General features: G+C 42.4%; 1 protein-coding gene across 1 annotated transcript in view; it reads right to left on the bottom strand.

Annotated features, from left to right (window-relative positions):
- Positions 1-17343, bottom strand: part of LOC124795104 — a 600254-nt gene that overhangs the window by 93444 nt on the left and 489467 nt on the right. The window contains exon 5 of the mRNA XM_047258952.1: positions 10525-10986. Coding sequence (XP_047114908.1) covers positions 10525-10986 — 462 coding nt within the window. The remainder of the gene's footprint in view (positions 1-10524; positions 10987-17343) is intronic.

Raw genomic sequence — 17343 nt, 5'->3', positions numbered from 1 at the left:
CAACTATTTAGGATTTTTTTCTGACGAAGCTACCTTCCACTCGTGTGGGAAAGTTAATCGGTACAACAGTTGCGTCAGGGGTTTGGAAAACCCCCAGAGTTCTCTGGAACATGCCAGAGACAGCGAAAAGTGGATGTGTGGTGTGCGCTGATAAAAGACAGCATATTGGGGCCACTTATCTTCATCCAGCAAACAGTAACAAGAACCGTTTATCTGGACAAGCTTGAGTAATTTTCTGTTATTCAGATTCTTCCCTCCAGCTAAATACGGCCTTCCAGGAGGATGGTGCCCTACGGTTATGGAGTGTAAATTTTCGTGACTTCTTGGGCCGAGCATTTCTACAACATGGAGAGGACGTGGAGGAACAACCACGTGGCCATGGTGATCTACGGACATAACCCCACTGCATTTCTTCCAGAGGGTTATACGAAAGACAATGTGTATGCCTTGCCTCTACGTGTCCTTGGCGGTCCCCGCAGAAGAATTGTGGATGCATAATCTCCGTCAAACGGGACATGCTTGTGCGCACATGGGTTGAGATAGAGTACGGTCTAGACATTTTAAGAGTTACAAAGTCTATTAATGTTTTGTACAAAACTTTGAGCTTATTTACGTGATGCTGCAAACCGAAAGTACCTACGTCTCACAGGTTTTCTAAAATTGCATTTGGAAAGCAGGGAGATTTCGTGTGGAACAGTAAATCAGTTGTGCTGGGAAGTGGAATGAAGTTTCCACCGTTGGTTTAAGGAACCATTCCATTGTTCGCCTGCAAGTCGTTTGCAGAAAGAAGCGAGGACAGCGGGATGCAAATTTCAACCCACTTCCTCCGAATTCGAGTCCAGTCTCCGAATCACTGATTTATTGACAACCTGATAGACTAAATTCAATCAATTAGTTGAAGAACTATTTGGATTTTGAGATGAGGCCGAAATGACGAAAGAATGGATGGCAAAAAGGTAAACTTACAAAGAATGCAGAAGAAACAGATGCGAGTCGCAAGAGACCGCAGTACGTGCAGTCGAGGAGAAAGTACACGACGAGCTAAGGGATAAGTCAGAATTTTCTTTTTACAATTATGTTCGTCGTTAAACCGGAAGCAACATATACAAGTGAAACACTATTCAGACTAAATACTCAAGCAACAACTGACAAATTGCAGAAAGTTGATAGAAGAATGTTGTTGTTGTCTTCAGTCCTGAGACTGGTTTGATGCATCTCTCCATGCTAATCTATCCTGAGCAAGCTTCTCCATCTCCCAGTACTTACTGCAACCTACATCCTTCTGAATCTGCTTAGTGTATTCATCTCTTGGTCTCCCTCTACGATTTTTACCCTCCACGCTGCCCTCCAATGCTAAATTTGTGATCCCTTGATGCCTCAGAACATGTCCTACCAACCGGTCCCTTCTTCTTGTCAAGTTGTGCCACAAACTCCTCTTCTCCCCAATTCTATTCAATACCTCCTCATTAGTTATGTGATCTACCCATCTAATCTTCAGCATTCTTCTGTAGCACCACATTTCGAAAGCTTCTATTCTCTTCTTGTCCAAACTATTTATCGTCCATGTTTCACTTCCATACATGGCTACACTCCATACAAACACTTTCAGAAACGACTTCCTGACACTTAAATCTATACTCGATGTTAACAAATTTCTCTTCTTCAGAAAAGCTTTCCTTGCCATTGCCAATCTACATTTTATATCCTCTCTACTTCGACCATCATCAGTTATTGTGCTCCCCAAATAGCAAAACTCCTTTACTACTTTAAGTGTCTCATTTCCTAATCTAATTCCCTCAGCACCACCCGACTTAATTCGACTACATTCCATTATCCTCGTTTTGCTTTTGTTGATCTTCGTCTTATATCCTCCTTTCAAGACACTGTCCATTCCGTTCAACTGCTCTTCCAAGTCGTTTGCTATTCTAGGCTCTCAGTCAGGAACCGCGCGGCTGCTACGGTCGCAGGTTCGAATCCTGCCTCGGGCATGGATGTGTGTGATGTCCTTAGGTTACTTAGGTTTAACTAGTTCTAAGTTCTAGGGGACTGATGACCTCAGATGTTAAGTCCCATAGTGCTCAGAGGCATTTGAGGCAAGTCGTTTGCTGTCTCCGACAGAATTACAATGTCATCGGCGAACCTCAACGTTTTTATTTCTTTTCCATGGACTTTAATACCTACACCGAACAATTATCAGTAAGAAACACCAAGTTAATAGGCAGTGGAGACTTTTGCCCAATTCAGTAGTGTATAAAGAAAGTGAATCCATTATTGATACAATGTGGAAAAGAAGGATTAGAAGGATTGCATTTTTCGGCCGCATATGTCGCTTCCAAGAACTAGAATCCTGAAGCAATTTTTTGACTACTTCTGGAACAGTAAAAACAAAAATATCTGGTTTAAAGAAGTACAAAGTGATTTGGATGAACTGAACACACCACACACCAAATTCAATACAGAGAAGATAAGCTGCTTCTGAAGAACAAATACACACGGATGACATTCAGACCATCAGAACGGAAGAAGAATGTCATATCTGCAGAAGAACGAGCAGCCAGATCACAGCGAATGAAGAAGTTTTGGGAAACGAAGAAATTGCTGACTGCTAAGACCTAAACTTGATCATTGTAGATTCTGTTGTACTGTGTTTGATTTTAGTGTCCATTGTGGGCGTAAACTATGTAAATAAATAAATAAATAAATAAATATGTACACTGGAAGAATAGGCATTACTGAAAGATCGAAACACGCCATTACCTAGGATGTAATTGTAAAATGTGCCTCTGTAGAACGAGTTGCAATTTAATTAAGATACCCGTTCAACAAGTTGACAAGTTTAGCTTCCTTGGCTGCATACTACCAAGCACTGAAAAAGTCAATATTAAACAGAATATCGAGAAAAAATTTAATAACTGCACAAAAAAGTATAACCATAAAACACAACGTGATGATATTTTACGAGACTTTGGCGTTTCCAGTAGGTGTATGTGATGTTGAATTCTGTGCCCTTACAAGCAAGGAAGAAATATAAATCATCGGTTCGTAAACGTAGCTTCTTCGATACTCGTCGCCAGAATGACTACACTGAGAAATAAATATATCGACATGAATAAAGAAGATGTAAAATGTTAATCACTTTCGTGTTATTTAAAAAGCTTCAAGAGTTTTCACATAAAAGATTCGGAGTCATTACTTTTCAGGACACCTTCGTGCTTAACCTCAGCTAGACACAATCTTGTCCAATAATCGTTATCGATTATATTTTTTGATGATACATTATTTTCACTCCACTTCCCCTGGTACGTATTTTAGAGCTCACAATCACGTTTTATAGTCACCAATTTGACGGATATGTGTGGAAAATAAGGTCGTGATTCTTGACATAAAGCCGGCCGCTGTGCCCGAGCGGTTCTAGGCGCTTCAGTCCGGAACCGCGCTGCTGTTACAGTCGCAGGTTCGAATCCTGCCTCGGGCGTGGACGTGTGTGATGTCCTTAGGTTAGTCAGGTTTAAGTAGTTCTAAGTCTATGGGACTGATGACCTCCGATGTTAAGTCCCATAGTGCTTAGAGCCATTTGAACCATTTTTAAGCTAGGTATAAACATTGTGATACAGGACATAAATACCGCATTATTTTGCATTGCTGATGTATTTCGCAGACATTTCAGAGTATAGTGATATTTGACTAGCATCATCGAAGTCGAAAATAATTAATTTAAGGCTGTGTTGTGTCTTACACCATGAGCGGTCCGTAGGTCTATCTTCGAACGTTTATGCCCGTGCAGACATCTGTTGATGACAACAGGCAACGGGGACATAACTCAGCAGTTGATTTTTTCGGGTTTTTAAGTCGGCAGGAGCCAATCTTTAGCAAATACGTATTACTTATTCGTTAATTACATTTTATAAACAAATGTTGGTGTTAATTATCTATAAAGTGTATGTTAGATGATCGTTCCGAAATTCCACAGCGAATTGTGTATAGCATCCGGCGAAATTTTCTGATGTGACTGGTATGCCACTCCATAAAAGGTTTTTGTAAGTCAGTAATGAAAATATGATTGCCAATATGTTTACTATCGTTTTAAGTAATTCAGGTATCTTTTAAATGTGTGATGTATTTTATATGTAATATCTAATTTCAGGTCATTCAGATACCTATGAGCACAGTCAAGCTGGGCCACAGGGTGAATGGCCGTTTCATTTTAATAGCTGCTAAGATACTGGGTTCTGACTGGAAGAGACGGGAGGGAAGTGGTAAATTGTGCGGTGTGTTTACGAAATTTTACGTAAGTATGACGAAAGTAATGCAATTTGGTGTCATTTTTATTCATCATTTTAATACTGCACTCTGACTGGCTCGAAAGGACGGGGAGGGGCCACAGCGATACAAAACACAATTGAGAAATTTCCCTAATCTTGGTTTCCGATTGGCTGTTTTATTTTTAATACACCATGCAACTGGTTGTTGATAGGGAGGGGTAGGGTGGGGAGGAGAGGGTGAGTGGAGAGTAGGGGAGGGGCATGATTATATCATGAGGTGAATGTCAAGATCAAGGTCAAGGTCAAGGTCGAGGTCAAGGTCGAGATGAGAGATCAATGAACCCTGCCCCTGAATGTAGGCAACCCACTCGAGCCCTGCAAATTTCAAAGTCATTTAAGCGCAAATCTGATCTAGAGACGCCACCAACATCCTATTACTATACAAGGTTGGTTGGTTAGATGTTCCACTATCAGATAGACGACAAACATTACGATGTATAATGAGACATCTGAACAATCATAGGATACATTCTTAAAACAATGAAAAAATATTTATGTAGCTGCACGCTGGCCATATACAGGTGTTTTTTTTACAAAAAAAATGACTAATTATTTCCATTCAAGAATTTCTCTGTGGTAAAGAAGGATTTGTCAAGGAGAAACAATTTTAATCTATATTTCGAAACACTTTTTCTATTTGTCAGACATTTCAATGGATAGATTGTCAAAGAGTTTTATAGCTGAATATTTTACCCACTTCTGTGCCTAAGCTATATTCCTTAGGGAGTAATTATTCGTTCTAGTCTTGTGAATATCTCTGTTACTCTCAAACAGAGATGGACTGCTGATAACCAATTTTATAAGCGAATAAATGTAGTGTGCTGCTGCGGTTAACATTTCCAGCTGTTTAAAGAGATATCTGCAAGATATATGTGTGTGAACCACACACTTAATTTCAGTAGGTTTCCTCTGTACAGTGAATATTTTTTGGCTAGGAGAGGAGTTACCCCAGAACATTACTCAGTAACAGTTCAAAGAATGAAAAATCTCAAAATATGTTAACTTACTGATTTATGTAGCCCCGAATTTGGCAATTTTTCTTATGGCAAAAGTAGCCAGTCTCTAGCAGACCTGCTATATAGGTTTTCCAATTTAAGTTTCGATCAGCAAGTACACCTCAGAAATTAGAACTTTCTACGCATTTTATTATTTCTTATTGGTATGCTAGGTTAAAAGGCAGTGGAATATGTTTAACAGCACAAAAATTGGTGAGCCGTGTTTTTTCAAACTTTCAGTAACTTTCAAAAAAACATCAGTTACTATTTTCTCTATTGATGCTTCTTTGTTTCTCCTCACAACAGTGTACCAGCTTCAAACAAGACTAGTTATGCCTCCTGATCCCAAATCTGTAGATGTAGTCTCGATTAATCAGAAAGTAAATACTCTGTTGGTCCAAAAATTTTGGAGCCTGGAATAATAAAAATGTAGCGAAAAAACGAATACGGTGTTTTTAATGCCTGAGATGTTCTACATATTCTCGTCCCTCATCCCGCAACACCACTTGTGTACAACGCACAGGACTTTCACACATCTGCGTGAACCTGTCAGAAAAATTCTTCTTTGGGAAGTTGTTCAACTCGCACATCACGCTGGGTACAATGTCGGTTGTGTCATCAGGGCAGTGACCAGTCATATGAATTACTGCAGTTCGCTGTTTTGTGCTAGATTCATATTGATAACATCAAGTCTTGTCATCCCTGTTGACTTTTTTTTTTCAGAAATGAACTGTCTGCATTTTGGATTTCAATCAACTATTGTAGTCGTCCTAGCATCGTCGTTTTTGTTCGAGAGTGTAGAGGTGAGGGACAAAATTTGTACACACTTTTCTCTTCTTCAAATCATTCTGGATAAGGTCTTGAACACTCGGTTTAAACATGTGCTCTACTGCAATTTGTGAAATAACAACGTGGACACACTACGGCTGCACGTCCGCTACTTAACACTGCCTGCTCACAACTAACTCTTCGGATGCACATTGTTTACAGGTGTTTATTCAAGTTGTCGCAGTAGTTGCTGCTCTAAAATCAGCCTCAGAACTTTTTGGACGGGCGATGTAAGTGTGGTGTCGACTGAAGAATGAGGTGCCAAGGCAAGATTGGTATCTCACGACGAAACTACAAAAAAAGCACAGTCGCTGCCAGACGCAGCGCCGAATGAGCGGCGACGGAGTAGACGCGCCCAGCCTCCATACTCCACTGCATCAGCTCGCTTACTTGTTTGAGCGCACTTCCGCTCAGCTCAGTCTGCAACCATCGCCGAAGACGGCAGCATCGTCTCTCCACCGTGCTAGCAGTGCGATAGTTGCATTAGACTGAACTCTGCATGAATGTTCGTCGTCAATTGTATGTTGTGAGGAGAGGCTAGTACCTTGTTCTGTATCGAGTGATAATGTTCAGTGACAGTAATAAATACTCGTGACACTCCTGTGGTCATGGATTGTTACAAAGTTAAGTATTTCATATAAGACTGAAGGTTTTAGTGGGCATTGTCACTCAAGTTGAAACTTCTGGATTGGCTGTGTTATGTTTCTTCAAGCGATCGACGTTTCGACGCCTCTGCTGGGATATTCTTCAGGATCTTTCAGTGTTCACTGCAGACTGTGCACTTTCGGAGTCTAAACACTAGTGTCATCCAAAGACTACCCTAGATATACAAACAATCGGTTCCTTGAGACCTATACTGAATGGTTTTAACTCACCAACTTACTTTTTAGCAAGTCATTTGTCGGGAAAACTGGGAAATCTTGTTGGAAAAACAAATAATTTTGTCAGAGATTCAACATATTTTTTAGAAATTATGTGCACGGTGAAAATATCCGTAAATGACGATCTTGTTAGCTTCGATGTGACATCGTTATTTACTAACATCCCAATATGAAACATATGGAGATCACAAGGCAGAATGTTGCTCCAGATGACTGACTGATTTGTATCTTCAAACGAGCTATTTAAAATACAGCGGTGAATTCTATGAAAAGCCTGATTGTCTTGCTATGGGCTCACCCTTGTCGCCAGTAGTGGCAGACATTTTTATGGAACTCTTGAGAAACAGGCATAAGTAGTGCACCTTTGAAGCATTCCTGTTGCCTCCGCTATGTGGATGACATATTTGTTATACGGGCACACAGCGAAGAAGAGCTTCATTGCTTCCACAATTTCTTAAATGGAATTCACCCCAAAATCAATTTTGCCTTGGAGGTTGAGAGCGAGATCGGTTTCCCGCGCCTAGATCTGACAACACTCTAGGACACACTGTATAAAAAGCCTACTAAAAGAAACAGGTGTTTAGACGTCACTTCGCACCACCACCCAGCCCAGAAGCAAGCAGTGCTTCCAGACTGACATGTGGCTGCGGCAAAGTGTATATAGGCAAAACGGGAAGGAGTGTTAAAGAAAGTATTAAGAAACGCCACAGGCGGCTATATTGAAGTATGAAATGGGCGGTAGCGGAACATCACGAGAACTGTGGCCTTGACACCGATTTCGACAACGCACATGTGCTGGCTAAGAAACAAACATTTATAGAAGAAAAGTCCGAGAAGCCATTGAAATTTCTAAGAACGCATGTAACTACAGTGGAGAGGATGGCTATTGGCTTCCCGCCACCAAGGAAGTGAATACTACAAAAACGCCCTGGAAGCCACCTCTGCGGACAATAACACGAGGCTCATTCAGTAATTAAAGAGACAAATTGGTCTGGGGAAAAAAACTATTAGTAGGGCAAGTTTGGTACTTCTATGGCTCTAAGTTGGCATCACTGGGATGAGCCCTCATCAGTTGATGTATCACCATTGTTTTGTTTATAACCTCAAAAATACATTTCAAGATAGTGAGTCTGTTTGAAACGTCCACATTAGTTGAACAACTTTCTGTGATTCGTTTTTTACTTGCTGAAGGCGAGAAACCAGTGAATACGAACTGTAGAATGTCTAAAGATTATGGTGAAGGTTGTATGAATCTTGGAAATTTTTGTAAGTGGGTAGAGCTGTTCAAAAATGGTAGCGACTGAGTGACTGACGAACACCGTTCTGGCCGACCAGTTGCAGTTTAAACTCCCTCACTTGAAAGCCGAATTGATGACATTATTCGTGTCGACCACTGTGTGACTGTGGAAATGATACTTGATAACGTTCGAGTTAGTATTGGTACGGTTCATAACATTATCTGTAACAAGCTGAAGTACCGCAAAACATGTGCAAGATGGGTCCCAAAGGAGTCGATGCAGCTACACAAGGAAACAAGGTTGAGAGAGTGCACAGAGCTAAAGGAACGTTATGAAAGAGCTGGTGAGCACTTCCTCAACAAAATTTTAACTTGTGATGAAACTTGGGTTCACTATGAGCCAGAATCAAAAAGACAAAGCATGGAGTGGAAGCACACCAACTCACCTATCAAGAAAAAATACAAACCCAAGTATCCCACTTCTCCAGTACAAGAGCGGGAAAATTTTCTTTTATAGAGAAGGCGACACTTGTCTCTGAGAGTGCACAATCTATGGTGGACACTATAAGTAATGTTGACGGTGTTTTAGGATGCTAAAGTTTTTTATGGTTATATCGAAGAGCAGCGTACAATGAACAGCCAACACTAGTCGGATTTGCTTTTAAACAAGGTGAAGCCTGCCATGAGAGAGACGTCGTGGATCTCAGAGGAGAGGTGTGATTCTCCAGCAAGACAACGCACGTCCTCATATTGCTCAACTAACCCGTGAAACCATCAACAAAATAGGCTGGGAGGTACTGCCTCATCCCCCTTACAGTCCTGATTTAGCACCTAGCGATTTCCATTTGTCTGGTGCACCGAAGGAGGCATTACGGGCGAAAAGGTTTCAGGACAACAAGGACGTGAAAAAGTTTGTGAGAAATTGGTTCAAACATCAAAATAAACAGTTCTTTGCACCTGGAATAAAAAAGCTTGTATCCCATTGGAACAAGTGCATAAATGTTCAAGGGGATTATGTTGAAGCCGGCCTGGGTGGCCGAGAGGTTCTAGGCGCTACAGTCTGGAACCGCGCGACCGCTACGGTCGCAGGTTCGAATCCTGCCTCGGGCATGGATGTGTGTGATGTCCTTAGGTTAGTTAGGTTTAAGTAGTTCTAAGTTCTAGGGGACTGATGACCTTAGAACTTAAGTCCCATAGTGCTCAGAGCCATTTGAGCCATTTGATTATGTTGAAAAGTAGAGAAAGTATTGTTTTGTAAAAATAAACCCTTTTTTCTCCAGATTAATTTGTCTCTTTCATTATCCTGGATAAACATTCCTCTTCTCATGCTCCGCCCATTTCGCTTCTAGCCAATGATGTTGGTCCACAAACAGCAACAGGAGGAATTTTAACCAGTAATTCTTCTTCAGCATAAGTGCGCGAAAAATCCCTTTCTAATCAATGACGGTTGGCCCGTCAATGGTAGCCACAATAGTTTTAGCCAATAACACGGTTCTTCGGCATTAGCGTGGAGCTATTTCTCTTTCCATCCAGTGAAGATGGCCTACCTATGGTAACCATAGTATTTTTACCCAATAATCCCACTTCTCCAGTACAAGAGCGGGAAAATTCTCTTTTATAGAGAAGGCGACACTTGTCTCTGACAGTGCACAATCTATAGTGGACACTATAAGACTGAAAAAGATCCCATCAGAGGGGTCGAAACGTCGATCGTTTGAAGAAACATGACGTACATGAGATTTTCACTATGCAGCGGAGTGTGCGCTGATATGAAACTTCCTGGCAGATTAAAACTGTGTGCCGGACCGAGACTCGAACTCGGGACCTTTGCCTTTCGCGGGCAAGTACCTAGACTCCTGCCTTCCAAACTTTACAGTGAGCTTCTGTAAAGTTTGGAAGGTAGGAGACGAGGTACTGGCAAAAGTGAAGCTGTGAGGAGGGGGTGTGAGTCGTGCTTGGGTAGCTCAGTTGGTAGAGCACTTGCCCGCGAAAGGCAAAGGTCCCGAGTTCGAGTCTCGGTGCGGCACACAGTTTTACTCTGCCAGGAAGTTTCAAACATGACGCGGCTTAACAACCAAGAAGATTTTAAATTAAGTATTTTATCTTGTTCTAGTTGTAATCAAGTGTTTAATATTTCATGTGTTGTAGTATCACGTCGCCTCCTGCAGGAGTAAAACTAAGAACCCACGAGTACTATTTCGTCCCGTACAACGGTAACTATATACATGTGATCTGTGGTGCAGGATATTCTGTGTCCATACCTTAACGTCCTTGATGGCGCCGAGGGAGTCGGTGGAGAAGGTGTTGTTGGCGATGGTCGGCTTGTTCTTGACGCTGGGGAAGATGACGGAGCCGCGGCTGCGAGGCGCGGGCGGAGCGGGCGTGCGGCCGCCGGCAGCGGAGGAAGACGCCGGGGGCGCTCCGGTGGCGGCGGAGGCGGCGGAGGCGGCGGCCGTGGCGGGCAGCGACGGCTGCGGGGGTGGAGGCGGCGCCGTCGTCGTCACGGCGGCGGCTGCGGCAGTGGCCGGTAGCGGCGGGGGTGGAGGGGGCGGCGCGGCCGTGCCCAGCGAGGGGGTTGGCGACGGTGGCGGCAGCAGCGGCTCCGTGGCGTGCGCTTGAGCGTGGCTGTGGCCGTGCAGGGCCGGCTCCGCCTCCAGCGGCGCGTCCAGCAGCGGTTCTGAGGCCGCACCGGCCACGTCGCCGCACTTGAGGCGCTGCTCCACCTGCAACGACAACAGACTGCCTCTTGCACTACCAGACAACGAATTGCTGACTACTGTGTCATGTCCATACGTCCTCTCCAGTCAGTCGAAGCTCGCTGGTCACACTATCCTCTATCCATATATCCTGTTAAATGTCTCTGGGAGTTGTAGAGGGCATTTAGCAGATAAAGATCTGCTAACGAATCCACGTTCTTAAATGTCCGTTCTGATGTAAAATAACTTTGAAAATTAGACCAATTTCAAGTCTCCCACTTCACGGCAAGCACACATACTGAGAACAGGGCGTCATCGTCATTCCCTATTGTAATTATGACATCAGTTACCATTTTCCTCCAACTTCAACAACGGCTGCTAGAAGCTGGTACACTCAGAAGAGAATCCGACGACTACGCGGAACATTCCTGAATGAATTTTCACTTTGCAGTGGAGTGTGAGTTGATCTGAAACTTACTGGTATATTAAAGGCAGGAGTTAGGGCACTGGTGGGATTAAAGCTGTGAACGTGAGTCGTGAGCCGTGCTTGGATATCACAATCGGTAGAGCTCTTGTCCGCGAAAAGCAAACGTTCCAGGTTGGAGTTCCGGATTTGTACACGATTTTAATCTGCCAGGGAGTTCCAACTCGAAACATTATCACCAAGCGAGTTGGAGCTGTCGTTAGCACTCTGGACTCGTATTCGGGACGACGACGGTTCAAATCTGCGTCTTGCCATCCATATATAGGTTTTCCGTGATTTCCCTAGATCACTCCAGGCAAATGCCGGGATGGTTCCTTTGAAAGGGCACGACCGATCTCCTTTCCCATCCCTGACAATCCGAGCTTGTGCTCCGTCTCTAATGAGCTCGATATTTACGGGACGTAAAACCCAATGATTCTTCCTTGTTTCTAAACATGATCCATACCATGGGCTCCGGTAGAGCACTGACGTCATATCTCAATGTCTTCTCTACGTGCGTACTGTGATGCTGGAGATTTGATAGTGACCAACCTCAAAGTTATTTCGCAGCCGAAGAATACATTTCCGGACATGCGTTCGTTATCAAAAACTTACTTTCTAAGTCTGCTCTACTACCCGTTGATATCTAAGATGGGAATTGTAGAACACTAAGTGTTGTACAATAATCATTGATGTACGAATATACGTAAGTTCCATTTCTCATCCTTCATCACTGCTACGATTTAAATCATGCTTGGAACATATATCATTTCCTATCTGGAAGGAAGTACTGTGGGGCTAAGAATTACCTACGTCGCATAGGGGTTGGGATGGAAAGGCGGTCACATAGAAACATAAATCAGAAACCATTTTCACTTGATCTATCCTTTCTAGGAGAGACGGTAGGGCGTCAACCGATATCTACAACCAGCAACAAATAAACCAACAGCTAAAATTTCATCTCTCGTTTATTCCAGGAGCAACTGGTTTCGGTATTCCATTTTGCCATCATCAGGCCCTCTAAGGTAACATAGCGGCTGAGCTTATATTGCCAGACAAAATACCATGGAAAAACAGACAGGTATATGTACAAGCGTATGTAACACGGCTATACACTCGAAAACAATCTGAGTGCAACTGTGAGCAACTGTCTTTAGTGGAGTACCCGACTCCAAATGTCCACTGCCTGCAGTTGACTTCGCTCTGAAAGTGGCTGAGATTGATCTCCTAACACTGGCAGCAATAACTCCCGTCGGTTTTAAAACCGATTGTCAGTGACAAGGCGTCTCCGGTCCGTGATGGTTAGGAAATTGTGAGGACCGCTGCTCTTACTCCGTGTTGCGTAGATGCGACTGTATAAATGCGCTTTGATACACGAAATTGAACAACTTTAATCACCGTTGTTCACGGGCAATTCCAAATACTATAGATTCTTCCTTCCATTACTTCCACGTCGACTCATCTTTCTACCTTGATTCTAGACATCTGAGTCGAACACACTCACCACTTCACTGCCAAAACTTACGTGAGTGGTCAGAAGTGTAGCTAAATACTTCGACCAACGGTGCCTTTGAGGCTTACTGAAATTAATGTGTGGTAGAGGTCGCCATATAAATGTTGTTTAACGGTTCCCCAGAGGCCGGCCGGTGTGGTCGAGCGGTTCTAGGCGCTTCAGTCTGGAACTGCGCGACCGCTACGGTCGCAGGTTCCAATCCTGCCTCGGGCATGGGTATGTGTGATGTCCTTAGGTTAGTTAGGTTTAAGTAGTTCTAAGTTCTAGGGGACTGATGACCTCAGATGTTAAGTCCCATAGTGCACAGAGCCATTTGAACCATTTTTTTTGGTTCCCCAGAAAAAGCAACTTCTCACATTAATCAGAACAGTACAGACAAATATAGGCAGACTGAAGCGACGAATGAGAATTTATATCAAGGCCGGGATTCGAACCTCGGTCTTCTGCTCACTAACCACTACGCCGCGCTGTCACAGTGCCCTTGCACAACTACACGGAATGCCCTGGCACGCCTCCCTCCTCAATTCCTATTCCCATTCAAGCCTCAGACCACTTGGTATTCCTCTTACTCTCAAACAGCTGTATTGGAATAGCACCATAGCATCGAACGAGACTGTCTGAAAACCAAGCACAGGTGCTTTAATAAAGTGACTCTGTGGTTCCAGAGACTTTTTCAAGTTTCGAACATTGTATGATGTATATATGCAGACCGTAGCGACGAATGAAAATTTGTACCAAGGCAAGGACTTGAACCCAGGTCTTCTGCTAACTAGGCAGATGCGTTAACCAATACGCCACCCTGACTTCAGTCTGCATATATACATCATAGATGATTGAGACATGAAAAAGTCTCTGGACCTTCATTTGATTAAGCGGTTCAGGCAGGATCCTCCGTTTCGTTTAACGTTGAGGTACTGTTCCAATACAGCTGGGTAGCCTCTTCGGTACCATTCGAATTTAGGTGGAATACTGAGTGGTCTAAAATGTGAATGGGAATTTGGATCGAGGAGACAGTCGTGGACTACGGGAGTCCGTGAAGCTGTGCAAAGCTGCTGTGCCACGATGGCGTAATGGTTAGCCCACCTGTTTACTGAGCAGCAGACCTGGGTTAAAAATTCCGACCATGGTACAAATTTTCAGTCGTCACTTCAGCCTGTATAGACGCATCATACATTTTTGAGACTTGGAAATGTCTGTGAAACCATGTACTTTCATCTGATTACTTACGAACATGCGCTGTATCAAAGACATTGGTTCGGTAGCAATATTATAACCGTTGATCGATTCCAGATCTAGATTATGAGCAAGAATGGCATCAAACAATCAAATATTTGGTCTGTTCATGGAAACAGAACGTATGTCAACTGGTGCTATTTTCAGAACCTGTAATTACTGAAAGCTATTTTTTTAACACTCGTGTTAAAAACAATCCAGGATCAATGTATCTGGCCACATAACACATGTACTCAGAAATGAAAGAACTGTTTCCAAGCGGAAAATGTTAATCTCTGAGAGATGATCTGTTTACAGCACGTGTTAGATGCTAGCGGATTTACGGTGACAGTCAGTGCTTACTGTGGCACGTGATTAATTCTGTGGCTAACAAGCAGTGGAAATGTAAGCTGTCAGGTGGATATTAGCTACAATATTGCCCATACTGCCATAGTAGGTAAAGAAAGTTGTATGTCAAGCCAATTTGCCATATAACTATCACTCAAGGCGATATATTAAAGTGTTTCTTATCTTCTCGCCACAGAGCGAATACCCAATATGATAGTACGAAAATAAATATATAACCACCGGTTTTGAAAATTTGTGACCTTCTGGGCTCATCCCTAAAGTGCTGAGGAGGGGAAGTGGGCTTTAACCCTAGCAATACCAAGCCGTGTGGGGTGGTGGGGGGGACGGGGTAGTTTACGCCTAGCTTTTGAAAACATTGTAATCTGGTCATGTACTTTACATTTTAAAATTTTGGAAAAAATATGTGTTGCTTTTAATGCTTTCTTACACTAGATCCCGTAATTGTTTTGAATTTTTCAGTAAAACGTAACCCAAATCATAGTAGTAAATGTGATATTCCACAACAGATGTTATATTCATAATTTCAAGTTAAGGAACCTTTTCACGCACCAGTACATATTTAAAAAGTATGTTGTGAATAAAACTCAACGGCAATTAACAAAATTTTTGTTTCTTACAATTTGTTGGTGTGGTCAAAACGTTCCTTTCCTCCCTATGTAGATATTACGGATAACGCATTAGTTCTGCTAAGATAGTACTAAAGGATATTTTCAGGTTCTGGACCCTACTTATACATCAGTTTCTACTTAAAAAGGATGTTGTTAACAAAAGTAAAAAACGATTAACTAAATTAGTTCCTCTTATTTTTTGTGTGCCCCTCCTTTTGTAGTAGGCTACGTGCTATGAAAAATATATTGATATTGCTAGGATAAATGCATTGTAAAAATACTCCGCCGGTGGGGAAAGCCTTTGTCCCCCACACTCCCTCATTAGAATGGCATGATGGCTCTCCGCCAGGGAGCCGATGACCATGATGTTGCGCGCCCTACATCCAGAATCAACTTCATCATCTGTATGTCTCGTCTGAAGAGAAACCCGAAAAGATTGGAAAACTAGTTTATGGAAATGAACAAACAAATTAAAAGAGTCTGTTCGCATTATTTGTATTTATATTCATGGATACAGTATGTTGCAACCGGTAGAAAAAGTTAGGAAATTATGTTGATCTCCATAGATCTCCACCCAACAACCCAGACGTTTTACAGCAACTTAGAGCCGTCGGACAAGGTAATAACGGACACCGCGAGACTTGTTTTTAACAGGTTCTTGTGTAAGTGCGGAGGAATTGGATAAAATCTCTGAAAGACGTAAGAGATTGCGTTAACTCTTTGTGGGGAGTGTTGCAGGCTGGCGAGATGCATTTAGTGCGAAGCGAGATACCTTCGTGTAACGGATAAAGATCGTGCTGTTGTGGTTAGGCTTTCAGGAAATACGTGTGAAAGCTACAGCCACGAAAAGGCGTTAGTGTTACGCTTATCGAATAACTTTTCTACGTAAAACATCATTTAGAAGATCTAGGTGGGATATATCAAAATGAATCTGAGTTACGCACAGCACGTTTTCGATTACGAGAAAGTGTGACTTCCGTGACGAAAGATTTTCCGATAATTTCGCACTTAGACCGAACTGTTTTAGTCTATAAAACCAAGGGAATGTTCATTTAGGTATGTTTTTGTTTTTCTTATGGTCTCCAGTCGGAAGACTGGTTTGCTGCAGATCTCCACGCTAGTCTATCTTTTGCAAGCATTTTCATCTCAGCATAAAGTTAGCACATCCTACATCCACCGGAATCTGGTAGTGCACTCAAGCCTTTGTCTCATACTATAATTTTATAAAGTTGATTATTTATTGATGCCTCAGGACGTGTTCTATCAATAGATCCCTTATTTTAGTCAGTTTGTAAAACACATTTCTTTTCTCCCCGATTCATCTCACTAACTTCTTCATTAATTTTGCGTTCAGTCCTTCTGATATTCAGCATTCTTTTGCTGCAATACTATTCTCTTCTTCTCTATAGCGTTTATCGTCCACGATCCTCTTCCATAAATAACAAACCAGAGAAAGTTTCACAGAAGACCTCCTAACGATTACATTTCTGTTAAATGGTATAATATTTCTCTTCTTCAAAAAGCTTTTCTTGCTACAGCAAGCCTGTATTTTATAGCATCTTCTGACACTGTCGATTGTTCTTCTGGTTGAATGGTAAAACTCACGTGCTACTTTTACTGTCGCATGTCCTACTCAGATTTAATTGCCTGCGTTTTACTGTCGCTGACATTCCACGTACATCCTCGTTTGAAGTACGGTAGCTATCCATTCCATTCGACAGATCTTGCAAGTCCTTTGCTCTCTGTGGCAGAATTACAATGTCATCTACAAATCGCAAAGTTTTTATTTCTTTTTCCTGAACTTCATTCCCTTTCCAAATTTTTCTTGGTTTCCTTTACTACCTTTTCTGTGTGCAGACAAAGTAGCATAGGGAATGAGCTTCAATTCTGTCCCTTTCCCTTCCGAACTACCGTTTCCCTTTCATGTCCTCCGACTTCTATAACTGTAATCTGGTTTATGCGAAAGTTACAAATAATCTTTCACTCGCGTTTTGATGAGTTAACCCTACTTCCTCGATGTAGTGAGCTCACTTAGCTGCAAGGTGTTGGCACACCGACATCTTATAATTTACAGGCTAAGGTTCCTGATCATGTGCTGAAAATCCAGAACATTCGCCAGCCACAGTAGCCAATCTACAACATCATATGGCTAAGAGCATAAAAGTAATTGCTATAAAAGATTTTCTGGGGGGGACAAAATTTTTGTGATGGATTTGTTC

Source organism: Schistocerca piceifrons, chromosome 4, assembly GCF_021461385.2.
Source record: "Schistocerca piceifrons isolate TAMUIC-IGC-003096 chromosome 4, iqSchPice1.1, whole genome shotgun sequence".
NCBI lineage: Eukaryota > Metazoa > Arthropoda > Insecta > Orthoptera > Acrididae > Schistocerca > Schistocerca piceifrons.
This window is presented reverse-complemented; position numbering and strand designations above follow the sequence as displayed.